General features: G+C 40.3%; 1 protein-coding gene across 1 annotated transcript in view; it reads left to right on the forward strand.

Moving 5' to 3' along the window:
• Positions 1–16741, forward strand: part of QSER1 (glutamine and serine rich 1) — a 37696-nt gene that overhangs the window by 12309 nt on the left and 8646 nt on the right. The window contains exons 2-7 of the mRNA XM_056850976.1: positions 3947–4056; positions 4775–4936; positions 7533–11171; positions 12575–12849; positions 14589–14705; positions 15593–15726. Of these exons, the coding sequence (XP_056706954.1) occupies positions 3947–4056; positions 4775–4936; positions 7533–11171; positions 12575–12849; positions 14589–14705; positions 15593–15726 (4437 nt within the window). The remainder of the gene's footprint in view (positions 1–3946; positions 4057–4774; positions 4937–7532; positions 11172–12574; positions 12850–14588; positions 14706–15592; positions 15727–16741) is intronic.

Below are 16741 nucleotides of genomic sequence, written 5' to 3' on the forward strand. Positions count from 1 at the left end.
TCTAGAGTATTTCTTCAAACCGATGTTGCTCAGTGGATTTTACAAACATTTTTTTGCTGCACTTATAAAAAGCAGAGGACAATGGTCTATCATGAAATTGGCTTTGGAGGTATCATTGTTTCTGCTGCACAATAGTTCATAATGATAGGCAGTCACCCAAAATTATCACTTTGGGCAGGTGTTAGTGCCAAGAACAAAGTGGAAATGGGCATCTTGTCTATAACAGGGAGTCTGCTAGTAGACAGCATGTTGTATATTTTTTGTGGGGAATCCAGTATACTTGCTCCGGATTCAAATATTAATAATATTCTTCAGAGGTTTTCTATCAACAGAGAGGCTTATAAACTCGTTTAGCAATTAAAGATCTAAGTTAATGAATATTAAGAAACTTAAGTGATTACAATATGAACAAAAACCAACATGTTGCATGGTTCTATAATTAAGTATGAAAAGCTTGTCATTTTCAAGGTATAGAGTTACTCTGATTAACTTGCAAGTCTATGCTAGTTTGGCACAAGTTTAGGAATTCAAATAATTGCATCTTTCACCAAATGATTGCACATTCTGAACCTTCCAGACATTTCTGTGATACCATATACTACATGAATAATTTATTTTGCTCAGTTATGGAAACAAAAAGTAAAACTTTTCAGTTGATGTTACTTTCACTTGTTTTGTAGGAATTGGGCAGTTGTTTAGGATATGCAATTGTAGAAAGATGGTTTTACAGGAAAATATGCGTCAGGAAATATGAATTCAGAACATTTACCGGTGCTGTAAATGGAGCATGATTTCATTCACCATTTTTATTTTGACTTATATTTAGTAAACAAAAGTTTAAAAGGCCTCATACCAACAGCATTTGAACTGAAACATTTGAGTAGAAAAATAATAATCAAGTGTGGTTTAAATGTTATATTCAAACAAATTCAGAGCTTTATGTAGGAACTATTTTTATTGGAATAATGCTTGTAAAATGTAAACACAATATAGTGTGTATTTAATGTACATTGTTTAAGAAAAGACATCTAAAAATAATAGTGACAACTCTGAAACTGCCAAGCTTGTTTAATTTTGTATTATATAGGTAAATGGAATGGTAGAAAACTGCGAGGAACCCTGGTTTGGGGGAGGGGGTTTAGAATATGTAGATCCAGAACTGTTGTTGTTTTTTGCTATTTAAAAATATTGTAGGTATTTAATGGATTTAAGGCAAGCCAATAATTGCTAACTCATATTAAGATACTTCAACAGTATTTGCTTTCAATCGGCACACTTCAGTTTTAGGTGGTTGTTGTCGCTGTTGTTTAAATTAAGGATAAAGCTCAGAAAATCAGGCAAATAAAACTAACATAGTGAAGAATTTAAGTTCCTTCTTCCAAATATATCTGATCTGTATATACATCCAATGGTAATTTGGTGCTCATTAAAAAAACTGTGACAAAAGTAAAAAAGATAATCTCTTTGAAAGGTAAAAAAAAGACAATCTCTTTGAAAGGTATTTCCTCAAGTCATACAGATGCAAAGTGTATTTTTGATATAAGAGGACTTTCTGCTCTTAGTTCCTCTGTTCCTGCTGTTGACGAGGCCTCTAGAAGACATGTTTGAGTACTAAAATTCATAACTCTGCTGGATTATAAAAACATTATGTGTTAAATAGTGGCATCTTTGAAGGTCATTGATATGCATTTTCCATGCCCTGCAGGGATGCATACTTTCCAAATTTAGTGTGTGGTTCGAGATACACTGGAGACAGACTAAGAAAGGAAGTTGCTACTCAGTATAGTAAGGAGGCAACAATGATCCGGATTGGCCATCTGTATAGCCTTGTCTGCTCCAAGCAAATAAAGCAAGAGGTGGAAATCCACTAATGAGACAAATCAAATAATGGGGAACACTGACAGCAGTGTTTCGGTTATTCACCATTTTTATTACTGAGCTGTGATGTCCTTCTATCCAGCAGCCTTGTTTGCTCATACAGATAGATACACAGTTATGTAGAGAGAGGGGATTTGTATTCATTGTCTCTCCTGAACTTGGGACAGTGTGGTACCTTAGGGTTGAATTGTGCCAATTACCACTTAAAGAGGGTTTACAGGTGATAGTGTTGCTTAAATTCTGCAAGTGTGGTTTGTAGATTATTTAAGAGCACATCCTTCTGAATTAGTCCTGCCCTTCATGTCTTCACTCTCTACATTAGTTAACTAAAATAAGTCCCAAGTCCAGCATATCATTAAGTATAGTCTATATTGATGTGTTTATTTACTTCATTTATACCGCACCTTTCCCTCCAGTTGGGGAACCAGAGATGCTTACACAACTCTTCTCCATTTTATCTTCACAACAGCCCTCTGAGGTAGTTTAGGCTGACAGAGTGTGAATAATGCATGGTCACCCAGCAACACCCATGAGGGTGTTGATATCTGAACCTTTTTCTCCTGACTGAGTGGTTATTTAATACTTTGAATGGCGCCTTATGGATTCTGGGAATGTGTAAATTGTGTGTTTTATTAGAGATTTTAATAGAAATTTATTATTATTCGTTTAAACTGAAACTGAACTATTGTTTTATTTATGCTGGATGTGAACCACCCCAAGCCCGACAATTGTCGGGGAGGGGTGGGATAGAAGTGTAATAAATAAATAACCTGGCTCTCCTAGATCCTAATCTGACACTCTAATCACTATAAAACACTGGCTTTCAGGATATGAATCACTCGGTTATTCTTGTTTTGAAAAATGGAGACATAATAAGAATTCTGTATCTTCACATTGCTCACCAACTAAATGTGACTTGTGAGTTTTAAAGGTCAGTGCCAGTCTAGCCTGATCTGATCAGACCTCAGAAGCTCAGCAGGGTTGGCCCTGATTAGTATTTGGAGGGGCAACCTCCAAGGAATCCCAGGGTCATGATGTGGAGGTAGGCAATGGCAAACCACCAAACATCTCTTGCCTTGAATACACTTCAGGGTCACCACAAGTCAGCTGTGACTTGACAGCACACAAAAAAGGAGCGGGGAATTGGGAGAAATTGTCCCTCTACCTGCTGCACTAGTGGAGAGGTTGTTCCATTACCTCTTTAACATAGTTCTTGTAGTATTGCTTGCTTTCAAGAGCTGTGCCAGAAGAAAATTAAGTGGAACAGCATGCTATCTTGATGTATTTTGGAGTTCATAGGAGTAGCAGAGTCCTGGAGGCTATACTTTTTATGCATATGCCAACCTTGGTTTTCTTTTCTTTCTGACAGAGACCAGAATCTGTGGAGCAAAATGGTTCACATCAATGCTGTATGCAGCTGAGCTTAGATATTTTAAGATGAACTAGTATGAATGGTCAGCGCACTTCTATGCATTTGAGCTTTGCATAGAAATGTCCCAGCTCCATTTCAAGGGGTTTCCCCCATCCTGCTGCCTGAGAATCTACTTTATACGTCTGATGAAGTGGACTTTACCCACAAAAGCTCACAATTCAATAAATGTGTTAATCTTGAAGGATGCAATTCCTTTTTGTTTGTTTTTTGCCGCAGCAGTTAACATAACTTACCTCACTTGAATTCTAAATTTCTGTTTTCTTTTTATCCCACTTTTTCAGATAAGTTGAACTTCAAAATTCAAAAGTAAGAGCAAAGGTTCCAGTATGGATCTCTGCAGTCTGTAGAACAGCAAATTGTTGCCAGACTCGTATGGCCACCCTTTAAAATATGTAAAGGAAACAAATCACTGCTTTTGTTGTGTTAATGTTTCAAAGACTGCTTTGTTTTGTAAACCGAATTATCCTGTTTGACCAGTTGGTTCATACAAAAGCAGTCTTAATTTAAAGTATTTGGCACTATCACAGATCAGTCATTGCTTAACCAATGAACTGCTTTAACACTTCTGCTCTATCGGTTTTCATGTAAATGTTCCTCCCCCACTGTACATTTTACCACTTTTAATTTTCTTTTTAGTTTAAGCTATGGAGGAGGACATCCATCACACTCCGAAGCAGATCTTCACAGACAAACATATACAACTTCTCATCAGCTTCCTGCATATGCTACCACACCCCACCCAACTGGTAAAAACTCTGACATTTCAGTTTAAATTTCAGAATAAAGAATTTGACGGTTATATTTTATTCCAAGATATTACTGAATTTAAACCTGTTTCTTACCTGACAAGAAAACTGTGTGCTTCATTATGCTGAAAGATAATAACTTGCCCGGGATCAACCAGTAAGGGTCATAGGGGAGGGGCTGTGGTTCAGTAGCAGAGCATCTGCTTGGCATGCAGAAGGTCCCAGGTTCAATCCCCGGCATCTCCAGTTAAAGGGAGTAGGCAAGTAGGTGATGTGAAAGACCTCAGCCTGAGACTCTGTGCTTCATTATGATGAAAGGTAATAACTTGCCTGGGATCAACCAGTAAGGGTCATCGGGGAGGGACTGTGGCTCAGTGGTAGAGCATCTGCTTGGCATGCAGAAGGTCCCAGGTTCAATCCCCGGTATCTCCAGTTAAAGGGACTAGGCAAGTAGGTGATGTGAAAGACCTCAGCCTGAGACCCTGAAGAGCCGCTGCCTGTCTGAGTAGACAGTACTGACTTTGATGGACCAAGGGTCTGACTCAGTATAAGGCAGCTTCATGTGTTCAGATAGTTGAGCTGCATAGCCAATTAAATATTTGTTTGAATATGTTTAAATATTCAGGCATAGCTCCCTACTAATTGTTGTGTGGTATTGGACAGCATATTCATATGTGGTATGGTATAAATAAAAATGTTTGTCTCTGTCTTTCTCCAGGTCTTTCTGGAATTTTTGACAACACTATGCACAGTGGTAGTAGCAACACTAAAGAAACATCCATAATGAATTTTCTCACTGCTATTGATTCCCGAAACGCTCAAGCTGTTTCTTCAGGAACTACTCTATTACCACAGTTCAGGGCTCCAACATGGCAGCCAGGTGACATTTTTTTCCTATCTTTGGAATTCATGCCAATTGCTCCTCAGTAAAAATATTGATGAAACGTAATGTTATGTTTAATACCTTAATGTTAAACTGAGAGGACTATTTTAGCTTCAGAGTTACTCTTTAATTGCACATTTCTAGAAGGGGAGACTTGAAATATTTTGTGCTAAGAATATTTACTAAAAAAGTGCTTTGAGAAAAATTTTTGAGGACATTGCGATAGTACCAAACTGCAGTTCTCAACTATTTTAATGGTTGCTCTCTGAACCCTGTATAATTAAATTAAAAGCATTTATGCTAGCATATCTTCTTGCAAAACTAGTATAAATTCTTTGGAGGACTGGATTGTTAACTGAATATCTTGCACAAACGTATCCTTGGATCAGCCTCATATGACGTTTTCCAGAACTAATCTGATGTCTGTTTGCAGTCCTATGTCACAAGCCTTTGATGTCCTAAGCCTAGAAGTTGGATCATGGGGCATCCATTAACAGAATTCTTCCTTACAGCCAGCTGTTATGCAAACCTAGCATACATACTCTCAGTGCTTTGCTAACTTCTTAAAGGTATCCTTCGAGCTTATTAGTTAGCCACACATCTTTTTATAACAGGGTGCACAGTTATAGGTTGTTCTCCAGAAGTTATGAGTATTGAGAACAACCCAGTCTCTGCCTTAAGCAAGAAAGTATTTGTTAAGGTGATTGCAACATAATGAGAAGTACATCAGAAATTGAAAGGGACCTAAACTATAGCTTATATATCCTGGTCTGTGTATAGACGTTTGAATTTATACACCCATCTAGCAGAAATACTAGAGGTTCCTTGACAAATTTGCTTCAGTTTTATGAGCCACCCCCAAAATTTAGGAGCCAGACTTATTTCGCAGCTTTCAGAGTTTTAAATTTTAATAACCATAGTTTCTAATTATTGCTACCACAAAACCTAGTCTTACACACAGTTCCTTGCCATTTTTAAAGCTATAATAAAATGTCGTTGCATATAAATAAATATGGGGTAACCCTGGTTGTCATCCCAACAAAAAGCTAACCTCTGTCCCTCACCTGAACCAGCTTTATAACTTCTACTGAGAACCACCAAGAGCCACTTAAAATAAATGACTGCTGAATATACTAGGTGCCAAAATGAAATTTCTAGGCACCCTGGAACCTGGGATTTGTCAAGCCGAGTCCTAATCTTTGTGATGCTATAATAGCTATTTTTTTAAAATGAGGAGGACCCACAGTGTTGATAAGACAGAAAAAAATACGGAGCTGCAGCAAACACTGTGAATATATTAAAAATGGCTATTGCAAAACTTGCAGAAGAATATACAATAACAAGAAACACTGTTAAAATATTACAGTGAATGAGAAATGACAGTTCACATTCAAATATGGTTCAAAGATTACGACTAATGAATACCAAAGCCTACAAATGACAAAGACATGAATCCAGATATAGTCCTGTTTCAGAGGATTCTTCTTTAGTATATGAGTACCAAGTAGACAAAAATGTCCTTCTGACCTCTCATGAAGATGAATATATTCATTTTCCTGTATAGACAAGAGTCACAACAGAGAAACCTCATTCAAACATGTTCAGACTTCTAAGTCAGGAATCCATAATCCTCTCCATGGAGCAGCCAGTGAAATAAGCAGTACCAGTCATTCCTCAATCATTGTAATCTTAGAACTGTATTTCTTGTTGTTGTATATTCTATTGCAAGTATTGTGGTAATCGTTCTTAATATATATGCCAAATGTTTGCTGAGGCACTGTATTTTTTCCCTACTATAATAGCTGTAACATTCTTTGAAAATGAACACGCTAATACATAGAAAATTGAGTCTTCATGAAGGAGAAAGGTTGAAGGAGCTGGATATGTTTAGCCTGAAGAGGAGAAGACTGAGAGGGGACATGGTAACCATCTTCAAGAACTTGAAGGACTGTCATACAGAGGAGGGTGCCGAGTTGTTTTCTGTTGCCCCAGAAGGTTGGACCAGAACCAACGGGTTAAAATTAAATCAGAGTTCCAGAGTTTCCATCTAGACATTACGAAGAATTTTTTAACAGTTAGAGCGGTTCCTCCGTGGAACAGGCTTCCTCGGGAGGGGGTAAGTGCTCCTTCCCTGGAGGTTTTTAAGCAGAGGCTAGATGACCATCTGTCAGCAATGCTGATTCTATGAACTTAGGCACTTCATGAGAGGGAGGGCATCTTGGCCATCTTCTGGGCATGGAGTAGGGGGTCACTGGGGGTGTATGGGGGAGGCAGTTGTGAAATTCCTGCATTGTGCAGGGGGGTTGGACTAGATGACCCTGTAGGTCCCTTCCAACTCTGTGATTCTATGAAGGAGACTTCTGCATTTGTACGAAATAGTCATAATCATTGGAATGCTGTTATCTACGCATGTGTTTAAGTGCATGACCCTAAATATCTTAGCGGCAAGGAGATGCAATGAAGGCAGAACTGGTGCCTGGAATACAACAATCTCACCTCTTCGTTTTTATATTAGCAAAATATCAAACATCTTATTTCCATTTTCCTTTTCCTAAAGGCATCATTGTATTCCCCTCCCTTTCTTTCTCAATAGGTATACATTCTTCAACAGCAGCTGAGCTTTTTGTTACAGGAGCTTTGCCAGCCTCTGGAACATTCCCACCAGCATCAGTTTATCAACATCCCTCCGCTTATAGCAGTAGAAACTTTGCCACAACTCCCTCCCTAACTCTTCAAGATGCAACTTTCAGCACAACATCCAATGGACTTCTAACTACCCATGACCCTTTGTTGCAGATCAAAGCATCCCAAGGCACAATTCCTACTGCACTGACATTTGAGCGCCTGGGCAGTTCTGTGTTGAGTACCAGCATCCCGCCTCAGTCTTCAACGTACCGCTCCGCTCAAGAGTCTGCAGCGCATCTCTTGCAGCCGCAGTTTAGTTTGTTGCCTTCGTCACTTGGAGGAACTCAGCCGGCTCCACAGGTGTATAGCTCATCTCTGTTTACTGGTTCCACTGCCTCCATTGAAAGAGCACTGCAGAGAGAATGTAGTGTTATCAAACACCACCAGCGGCCTTCCAGCACACAGTCTGCTCAGGCGCAACTGACTGGTTCGCAGCATTCCTTACACAACTATTTATCAAGCGCGAGCGGAACTGATTTTCCAGATACATCCCAGCAGTCATCCATTTCTTGTAGCCCAGTTGGCGATGCTACTCAGGTGAGCAATGGTGGACCACAGCAGAAGACCTCTCAAGTTTCAGTGGAACTTGCTCAGTCGTACACGTTTGCAATTCCGTCACCTGGCTTCCCGTCCGTTTCCACTGCCGAGGCAAAACAGTGTTCTACAAAGCAGCCACCAAGGGTAACGGAGACCCCCAAGCCTCAAAGCATAGCCCCTACTGTGCAGATACAAAGCTATTCCAAAACTGCACAGAGTCAGAGTTCTGTGATAGCAGGCCAAGCACAAATCTATTCTACAGCACAGCTCCCCAGTCTCTTGTCAGTAAGCCAATCGCAAAATTATATTTCAACTCAGTCACAGAATATGCCGTCTGTTAGCCATGCACAGGTATTCCCAGCCATTAAGGTTGAGAAGCTGCCTTCATTGTACAAAACTCTTTCTTTTTCTGGGCAATCACAAGCTATTGCTTCTGATAGCCAGACACTAAGTTATTCTGATCAACAGGTATTAAGCTCAGTTGCAAATAACAACTACTCTGGGCAAACAAGGGATCTTTCTTCAGTCAGCCAGTCTCAAAATTATTCTTCTAGTCATTCTCAGGGTTTGACGACAGTCAGCCAATCACAAGTTAGTTATTCATCTCAGTCGCAGGATTTGTCAGTTGTTAGTCCGTCAGAAACCTATACTACAGGTCAGTCTTTAACGTTAACATCACAATCTCTTCCATTTTCATCCTCAGCTCATGTTCAAAATTTATCAGCTTCTAGCCCTCCCCAGAGCTATATTTCTCTACATTCTCAGGCACAAGAGTCATCATCTCCACCGTCTCAAAAGTTTTTGACAGTTGTCCAGTCAACTCCTTTTGCAATGCCAGATCAGTCACAAGCACTGCAGGACAGATCTTCCTCAGATACAAAATCATACATGAAAAGGAAATCGGATCCTAATTTGTATCGGGTATCAAAGCAAGACGATCATTTCCAAATGCAAGATTTGCAGGTATTGCAGCAGCAAACATCTCTCAATTCTACCACTCAAAGAATAACTGACGGTGAAGCTGACACTCAGGACAACACTTACAAAGTTTCCAAAGTGGATAACCCTTATTCTCAAAGTGTAATCAGAAGTAACTCTCGCCTTGAAGATCAAGTTGTTGGGCTTACTCTTCAGGGGTCAAAAAAAGATGAGAGAATGATTAGCTCCGTGGGTCAGCTTACCCAACAAATCAGCCATATCACAAACGTGGTAACCCATGATGTTAAAAAGGGAGCTAATTTAATGCAGACAACTCAAGTGAATGTGGATGCTAAAGAACTAAACCAGCAACATTCTCTTCTGCATAAGGTACATGAAGCTAAAGCCTCAGAGCAGCAAGGTCAAATTGTTAGCACATCACCCCAGCTTCATACACAGGCCATAAGACATGGCCATCAGCTCTGCTTGTCCGGTGCTCAAGTTCTTCTAGAATCTGCCTGTGACTTACAAATGCTTCAGCCATCAATATTGCAATCTGGCCTGGGTACCACCAAAATGTCTCCACAAGTGCAGCGCATTCAGAGTCCTCAGCAGGTGACTCATCAGTTTCTTCAGGTGGACAGTCACATGGTTCAGAGTAACGGAGGACATTCTCAACAGCAGCTTCATCCTCACACTGCTGAAGTTATCTGTGAACCCACAAAACCACTACAGCAGCACTTGGCATCAAAAGATAATTTTGTGCAGCCAAACCATGAACCTAAGAATCAGTTTGTCTCCCTTAGTACTGTATGTTTTCCAGAGTCCATGCTTCTCAACGATGAGAGGAATATACTGTCGAACGTAGATGATATTTTGGCAGCAACAGCTGCTGCTTGTGGTGTAACTCCAACTGAATTTGCCAAAGTATCATCTAATGAAGAAGACATTCAGTCAATTGAAAATGGAGACAATTCTAAATCTCAGTTCCAGGCAATGGATGTCAGGCATGTGACACCTAGCTTCAGCTCCGTGCCAACCGTTGTTGGAAAGCCACTGGGCATAAATAATATTTCTTTAAATGGAGGCCAGGTTACCCTGAGCCTCACAGCAGCGTCTGCAGGGCAGCCGAAAAATTTGAGCCTCGACCAACAACACATAGAGACTCATCAAAGCATTCCTACAAGACTTGCCACATCAGAGCTTGAACAGAGGCAGGGACAGGTTTCTGGCCTAGTTAAACAGCAGTCTAGCACCAGTAATGACTCTGAGGGGAAAAACCTTGACAGTACATTAAATGTAAAAGAGGCAGAGCTTGTCTCAAGTGGTAGGACTTTGAACAAAGACAGTGTCATATCAAATAATAATTTTAACATGGAAAGTGACAACACTGTGATAGGAAACAACGCTAAAATTCCATTGCAACCAGTACTATCTATGCAACCACCAGGAGATGAAAATGGTAGCAAAACTCAAGAGGAGAGGCAAGATATATTGCAAGAGGACCTTCAGAGGCAAAAAGACAAAGGGCAGAGTAAAACTAGAAGCGTCAATGAAGACGACACAAATCAGAAGCAAATGAAGCGAGCTGGGCAATGCAGAAGGCAGAATTTGAGAGGAGCTGATGCCGGCTTGCTGTATCCCTCCCCTGTTGCTGAAAGCTGCTATGAAACCTACCAACATCATGAGAAAATGAGGCAGAAAATCAAAGAAGTGGAGGAAAAACAACCGGAGGTCAAAACAGGATTCATTGGCTCTTTTTTAGATTTCCTGAAGTCTGGGGCCAGGCAACAGTTCTCAGTTCCTGCCATACGAGTGCCTAATCGTGTGAGGAGGCCCGTTGCCCCAGTCATTAGAGCACCTTGCGCACATCTCCAGTCGAAGCCTTGGATGGCAGCACCTCCCGTGTCTCTTGAGAACGGTTGTGAAAATGCAAACAAGAAGGGCAGCGCGGAGCCTAAAAGGAGTTCTGAAGCGTTGCCTTCATTTTCTTCTGACGAAGATTCTGTAGGCGCTAACCAGGATCTTCAAAAAAGCATCACGTCTGCGTTATCGACTTTGGATGACGCTTCTGAGAAAAAGAAGAAAACAGGTAAAGGTGAGGACGTTCATAATTGGATACGTGAAGGTAGATTAAATGGGATAAATGTCGATCATTTCTGTTGGTCAAAAAGTTGTAAGCAGATATCTCGCTTGCTCGCCTTTAAGCAACCCAGTTTCAGCCAGGTAAAAAATGTATTTTGAAGTAAAATTTGTTCTACTGAAAGATGCTGGATGAGCTCTTACATTCACCCACTTTTATTTTCCATCACAGTGTTCTAATTTGCTCTGATTTAATCCTTTGCTGAAAGCATTTTTGTTGTTGCTGTCTGCATTAATTTAATGCACCTTTTAACTTCCCTCCTAGCTTGGCTGAGCTAAGCTTCCAATAGCCTACTGAAATGGACAAGTTTGACAATGAAAAATTAACTGGCATTTTCCTCTAACAGAGGGATCTCATATTCACACTATGTCACCCACACACTTCCCCTCGCCCCAAACATTCACAGTGGTTGGTAAGCTTAAGATCTGCCTCACAAGCCATGCTCTGTGCCCCCACTTTCAGAGGTGAGATGGGTGGCAACCAGAGACAGGGCTTTTTCAGTAGTGGTACCTCGCTTGTGGAATGCCCTTCCCCTTGAGGCTCGCCTGGCACCTATACCGCTTTCTTTTAGGTGCCTTCCAAAATGTTTCTGTTCACCCAGGCCTTTAATTGAGGAGTTGATTTTTTTTAAAACACAATTTTATCCTGAAAACTATTGTCTAGTCTGTTTTTTGTGATCTATTTTTTAATGCTGGCTTTTAGTATCTTTTAATCTGCCTTAGGCAGGTTTCTGGAGAGGCAGCATTAAAATGTTCTAAATTAACACATACTATGTGGGTATCAGGAGCCCCTTGGCGCAGTGTGGTAAGCTGCAATACTGCAGTCCAAACTCTGCTCACGACCTGAGTTCGATCCCGCCGGAAGTCGGTTTCAGGTAGCCAGCTCGAGGTTGACTCAGCCTTCCATCCTTCCGAGGTCGGTAAAATGAGTACCCAGCTTGCTGGGGGTAAAGAGGAGATGACTGGGGAAGGCACTGGCAAACCACCCCGTAAACAAAGTCTGCCTAGTAAACATCAGGATGTGAATTGGTGGCAATTCTAAATGTAGTATCAAAACACAGTTTTGCTTTATGCTGCATATTATCACACTGAGTTCTTAGATCTCCATCATTATGTGGTCTCTCACATATATACACATATGCCGTGTGTAATTGCACTTGCTCTGGTTAGCTCTAGAGCAAAGTGGGACTTGGGCTGTCAAATTAAATTTTGCTAATGGCAGGGAGTTCTGATAATACCACATGTGGAACCAGTGGATCATAATTTTCTAAAGATTTACAAAAAACTAATGATATTTGTATATGAAAGTAAATTGAATTCTTATTGAATCTAATGCTTGTTTTTGCACTTCAGAAATGGAAACAGCCGTGTCCAGTGCCATGACCAACACTGTTACAAAGAAGGAATCTTCTCAGATAGCTCCTTCTGTGGCAGATGCTCCAGTGAAAACCTGTTTTGTACAACCTGAAGAGGAGGGTGCTGATTCAGACCACTTAGCAAAGCCACAGACAACCACTGCAATAGAAGGATGTACTGAGGAAGAGGAGAATGGGGACAGTGGAGGAGAGGGCATGTACAGAGAACGTGATGAATTTGTCGTGAAGATTGAAGATATAGATGCACTAAAGGTAAGCAGGAAGTTTGATTTCTGTGATTTAATGGTGCAGAATGTCTGTTGATTAGCGTATCTTTCCCATGTTTTCTTGGTGTGTTAGAGGTAAAGTGAAGGTCTGATTTAAAAAAAAAACAAATTCTGTTAATGTATATGATTCTATTTAAGTGTTGTTAGGGCCTATAATATTTTAAGATTTAGCAGCTTGATGATGGCATGTCATACAGTGGCTCAGTTCAGGCATCCTGCCGAACCTTAAAAAAACTTCAGCTATGGTTTTGCATGGTATGTTCTCCAGAGAATGTTAAGATCATTGGATACCAATTTAGTGGTGGTCCCCAGCCCAAAGATGGTCCAGATGGCCTGGGCCAGGGTTTTCTCTGCCCTGGCGCCTGCCTGGTGGAATAGTCTTTCTAATGAGACCAGAGCCCTGTGGGACCTTATGGCGTTCCGCAGAGCCTGTAAAACAGAACTATTCCACCAGGTCTATGGATGAGGCCAGCTACGGTTTCTCTTATCAGTGCTGACCTCCCTACTCTACGCCACCATGCCTGAGTGTTCCCATCATACTCGCAGGCTCGGCATCTTGTTCAAACTGCCCGCAGGCCCTGCTGTAGCCTTACGTCACAGTTAATTGCGCCACGGGAGACATGCGGGTTTTATTATTCAATTGGGCTGTTTTAATTTGTTGTTTTTATGTGATTTTGAAGTTTTATTGTATATTTATTGTTGCATGAGCCACCCCTGAGCCTGGCTTCCACTGAGGAGGGTGGGCTATAAGATTGATGAAATAAATCATGTCTAGAACTGTGGTGTGTCACCGAAGACATTTCCTCACCTCCAGAAGCTGCTGCTATATAGAAACAGAAGTGACTGTGAATTTGTGGGGTTTCTAAAGATGACTGTTGAGGTTACAGGAAATGCAAGCAAGCAGCTTAAAATTGTGGCTGACCATTGCCTGACATGTCTCTGTTGAGCCAGAAAGTACCAGACTTCTTCAGAAACTTTTGTGTACTCTGTATGAGTGTGTATGTAATTCTTTCATTCTAAAAACTTGAATGTTCCAAAAAGAAAAAGTAACATTATTCCCTGAGATAGATGTCAACGACTTGCTACTATTTGCTTTTAGTTGAATCTACAGCATTGACAACGACATGTGATTCTCAGTAAGTTTTTAAATATTTTGTAGGGTTTGCAAAGTGCATCATTACATTTTTTCAGCATTAAATCAGAAATGTTATGTATGATTTCTGTGGACTTCCAGTCTCTCTCTAGTATTGTATCTTCCAAATCATTGGTAGGGGAGAGGTGCTGATTTTGCACATGGGGAATCCTACGTCCCAATCTTTACTCATTTATGAGCTTGCTGGGTTGCCTTGGCTGAGTTACTGAGTTTCTGCTTAAGCTACAACTGATGGGGAGATGCCATTTTAACCCTGTGTGTTAAAAAGTGCTGTGGAAGTGATAAAATCATGATTTAAAATAGGTAAAGGTAGTCCCCTGTGCAAGCACCGGGATTTAAAATACATAATAAATATTAAAAGTAGTTCACAGTGGGTAGCCGTGTTAGTCTGTTTGCAGTAGTCAAAAAGGGCAAGAGTGCAAAATATTTTTGTTAGTCTTTAAGGTGCTACTGGACTCTTGCCCTTTTTGACTATTAAAAGTAGTGACAGGTAGAGCTGATTACTAAAGCTGCATAAGTACAACATTAACATAAACTGATACTTTTTCATTTTAACAATTTTGGTTTTATAGGTTGCTTTAAAAACAGGAAGAGAACCTCCAGCCATCTGGAAAGTCCAAAAAGCGTTATTGCAAAAGTTTGTTCCTGAAATAAGAGATGGACAGAGGGAATTTGCAGCTACTAACAGTGTAAGTATGGCTAGGTGGTAAAGCATGTGCTTGGCAACCACGAGGTTCCAGGTTAAATCCCTGGTTATTTCTGGTTAAAAGGATCAGGTAGTAGGTGATGTGAAAGGCCTGAGATCCTGGAGAGCCACTGTCAGACGACATAGACCGTACTGACCTTGATGGACCACGAGTCTGTTAAGGCAGCTTCATGTGTTCAAATATAAAGATTCTGTATTAGTTTCATACCAGAGAAAGTTCTATGTGGTTGGAAAGAAAGTCGAAATATAGTATTGCAGCTTTAAGATTCTCGTGGTGCTCTATAAACATACATTTAATGTGGCATAAGCTTTTGTGGCACTTTTAACTATTGTAGTTAAAGGTCTGACAAGTGCATTCTTTCTCATTCTCTGATTTATATATACTTTCAGTCAAAAGTAGCATAGTGTGGTGAACATTTAGTCCCTATAGTAATGGATGGACCTTTCACTTGCAATGGTTTGACCATTGGGAAGGTGCAGCAGGACTGTGTGCTGCCTCTTCCCTTCCCTTTTCTACTTCTTGGTTTATGCTAATTATAGTTTGCTGTAATCTGTGATTAGTGAAAACTTGGGTTACTTTTCAACCTTTCACACCAGCACTGGAAACCCACTTCAGACTGTGGGGAGAAGGGAAAGGAAAGACACTGAAACTTTCCTTCATTCACCTGCAGCTTGTTTAGTATGATAAAATAATTTCTGATTATCCCAACTATAAATCAACACCTAATCCTGTAGAACGAGAAGTTGTAGTCAAACATTAATAGCACATTGTCTTCTGTCCATTGGCCTAAAGTAGCATAGTTAATTGTACAAAAACATTTCCTCTAAAAGGTATGCTTCTAATTACTTCTTTGTTTTTGCTTGTTGTAGTATCTTGGGTATTTTGGGGATGCAAAATCAAAGTATAAACGGGTGTACGTGAAGGTCTTAGAAAATACAAACAAAAAAGAATATGTCAGAGTATGTTCCAAGAGGCCAAGAAATAAACCTTTGCAGTCTCCAAGGTATTTGATTTCACATTTTTTCTGTAACTCAATGCTGACCATTGACAATATTAGATGTGTAGGCTTATTGGGTTGTATCCAGAATTTCACTCGCAGAATGGAAATTTCCCACCTTCCCTCCTGCTGCAGCCCACTATGTTCTGAAGCATTGCTCCTGGGGTTCAAGGTCCCTCCCAGGGACAGTGCAGGGCACAACGTGGGATCTGCGGTGGTGATTGGAAATCAGTGGAAGCCACACCCATCCCTCTATTGGTGGGGAAAGCAAGCATTGGCTACTTCATATATTAACACTAGTATATTTTAAGGCAATTGTTTTATATCTTGTGTTTCTGCATATGCTTAAGACTTGTTAGTGATTCCATCAAATAGTCTGCTGTACAATAGCCTGAAAACCCAATCTCGCCTTTTCCTGCTGGGAATTAATTTTATCTGATACCTCCCAGCAGAAGTTATATAATAATGCTGGTTATTAACCTCTTCTCCAGCCAATAACCTACAGGACCGAAACATTGCTTATGCATTCCTTTTAGTTTCCTCAGTGGAGTATGTTTGTAGGAAGCTTCCTTTTTGGTTAACAAATAAAACTGTACCACCAGTATGAGTTAGCCTTCAACTGTCTTGCTGCTTCATGGGAGGATCTTTTAGTATATATGTCTGAACATGAAGAATGCATTGAGAACAGCATCTTAACTAAATAACCAGATCCAGTTGTTTAATTATTTAAGCTATTGTGTCTGTCTGTGGTGGCAAAGGGATCAAGGTGTTTGTAAAAATACAGGCATACCTCGGAGATATTGTGGGTTTGATTCCAGACCACCCAATAAAGCAAGTCACATGAATGTTTTGGTTTCCCAGTGCATATAAAAAGGTATGTTTACACTATACTGTAGTCTATTAAGTGTGCAATAGTATTATGTCTAAAAAATGTACATACCTTAATTTAAAAATACTTTATTGCTAAAAAATGCTAACCAAATGGTGGGGAGGTGGTTGTGAATTTCCTGCATTGTGCAGG

Source organism: Euleptes europaea, chromosome 6 (genome assembly GCF_029931775.1).
Source record: "Euleptes europaea isolate rEulEur1 chromosome 6, rEulEur1.hap1, whole genome shotgun sequence".
NCBI lineage: Eukaryota > Metazoa > Chordata > Lepidosauria > Squamata > Sphaerodactylidae > Euleptes > Euleptes europaea.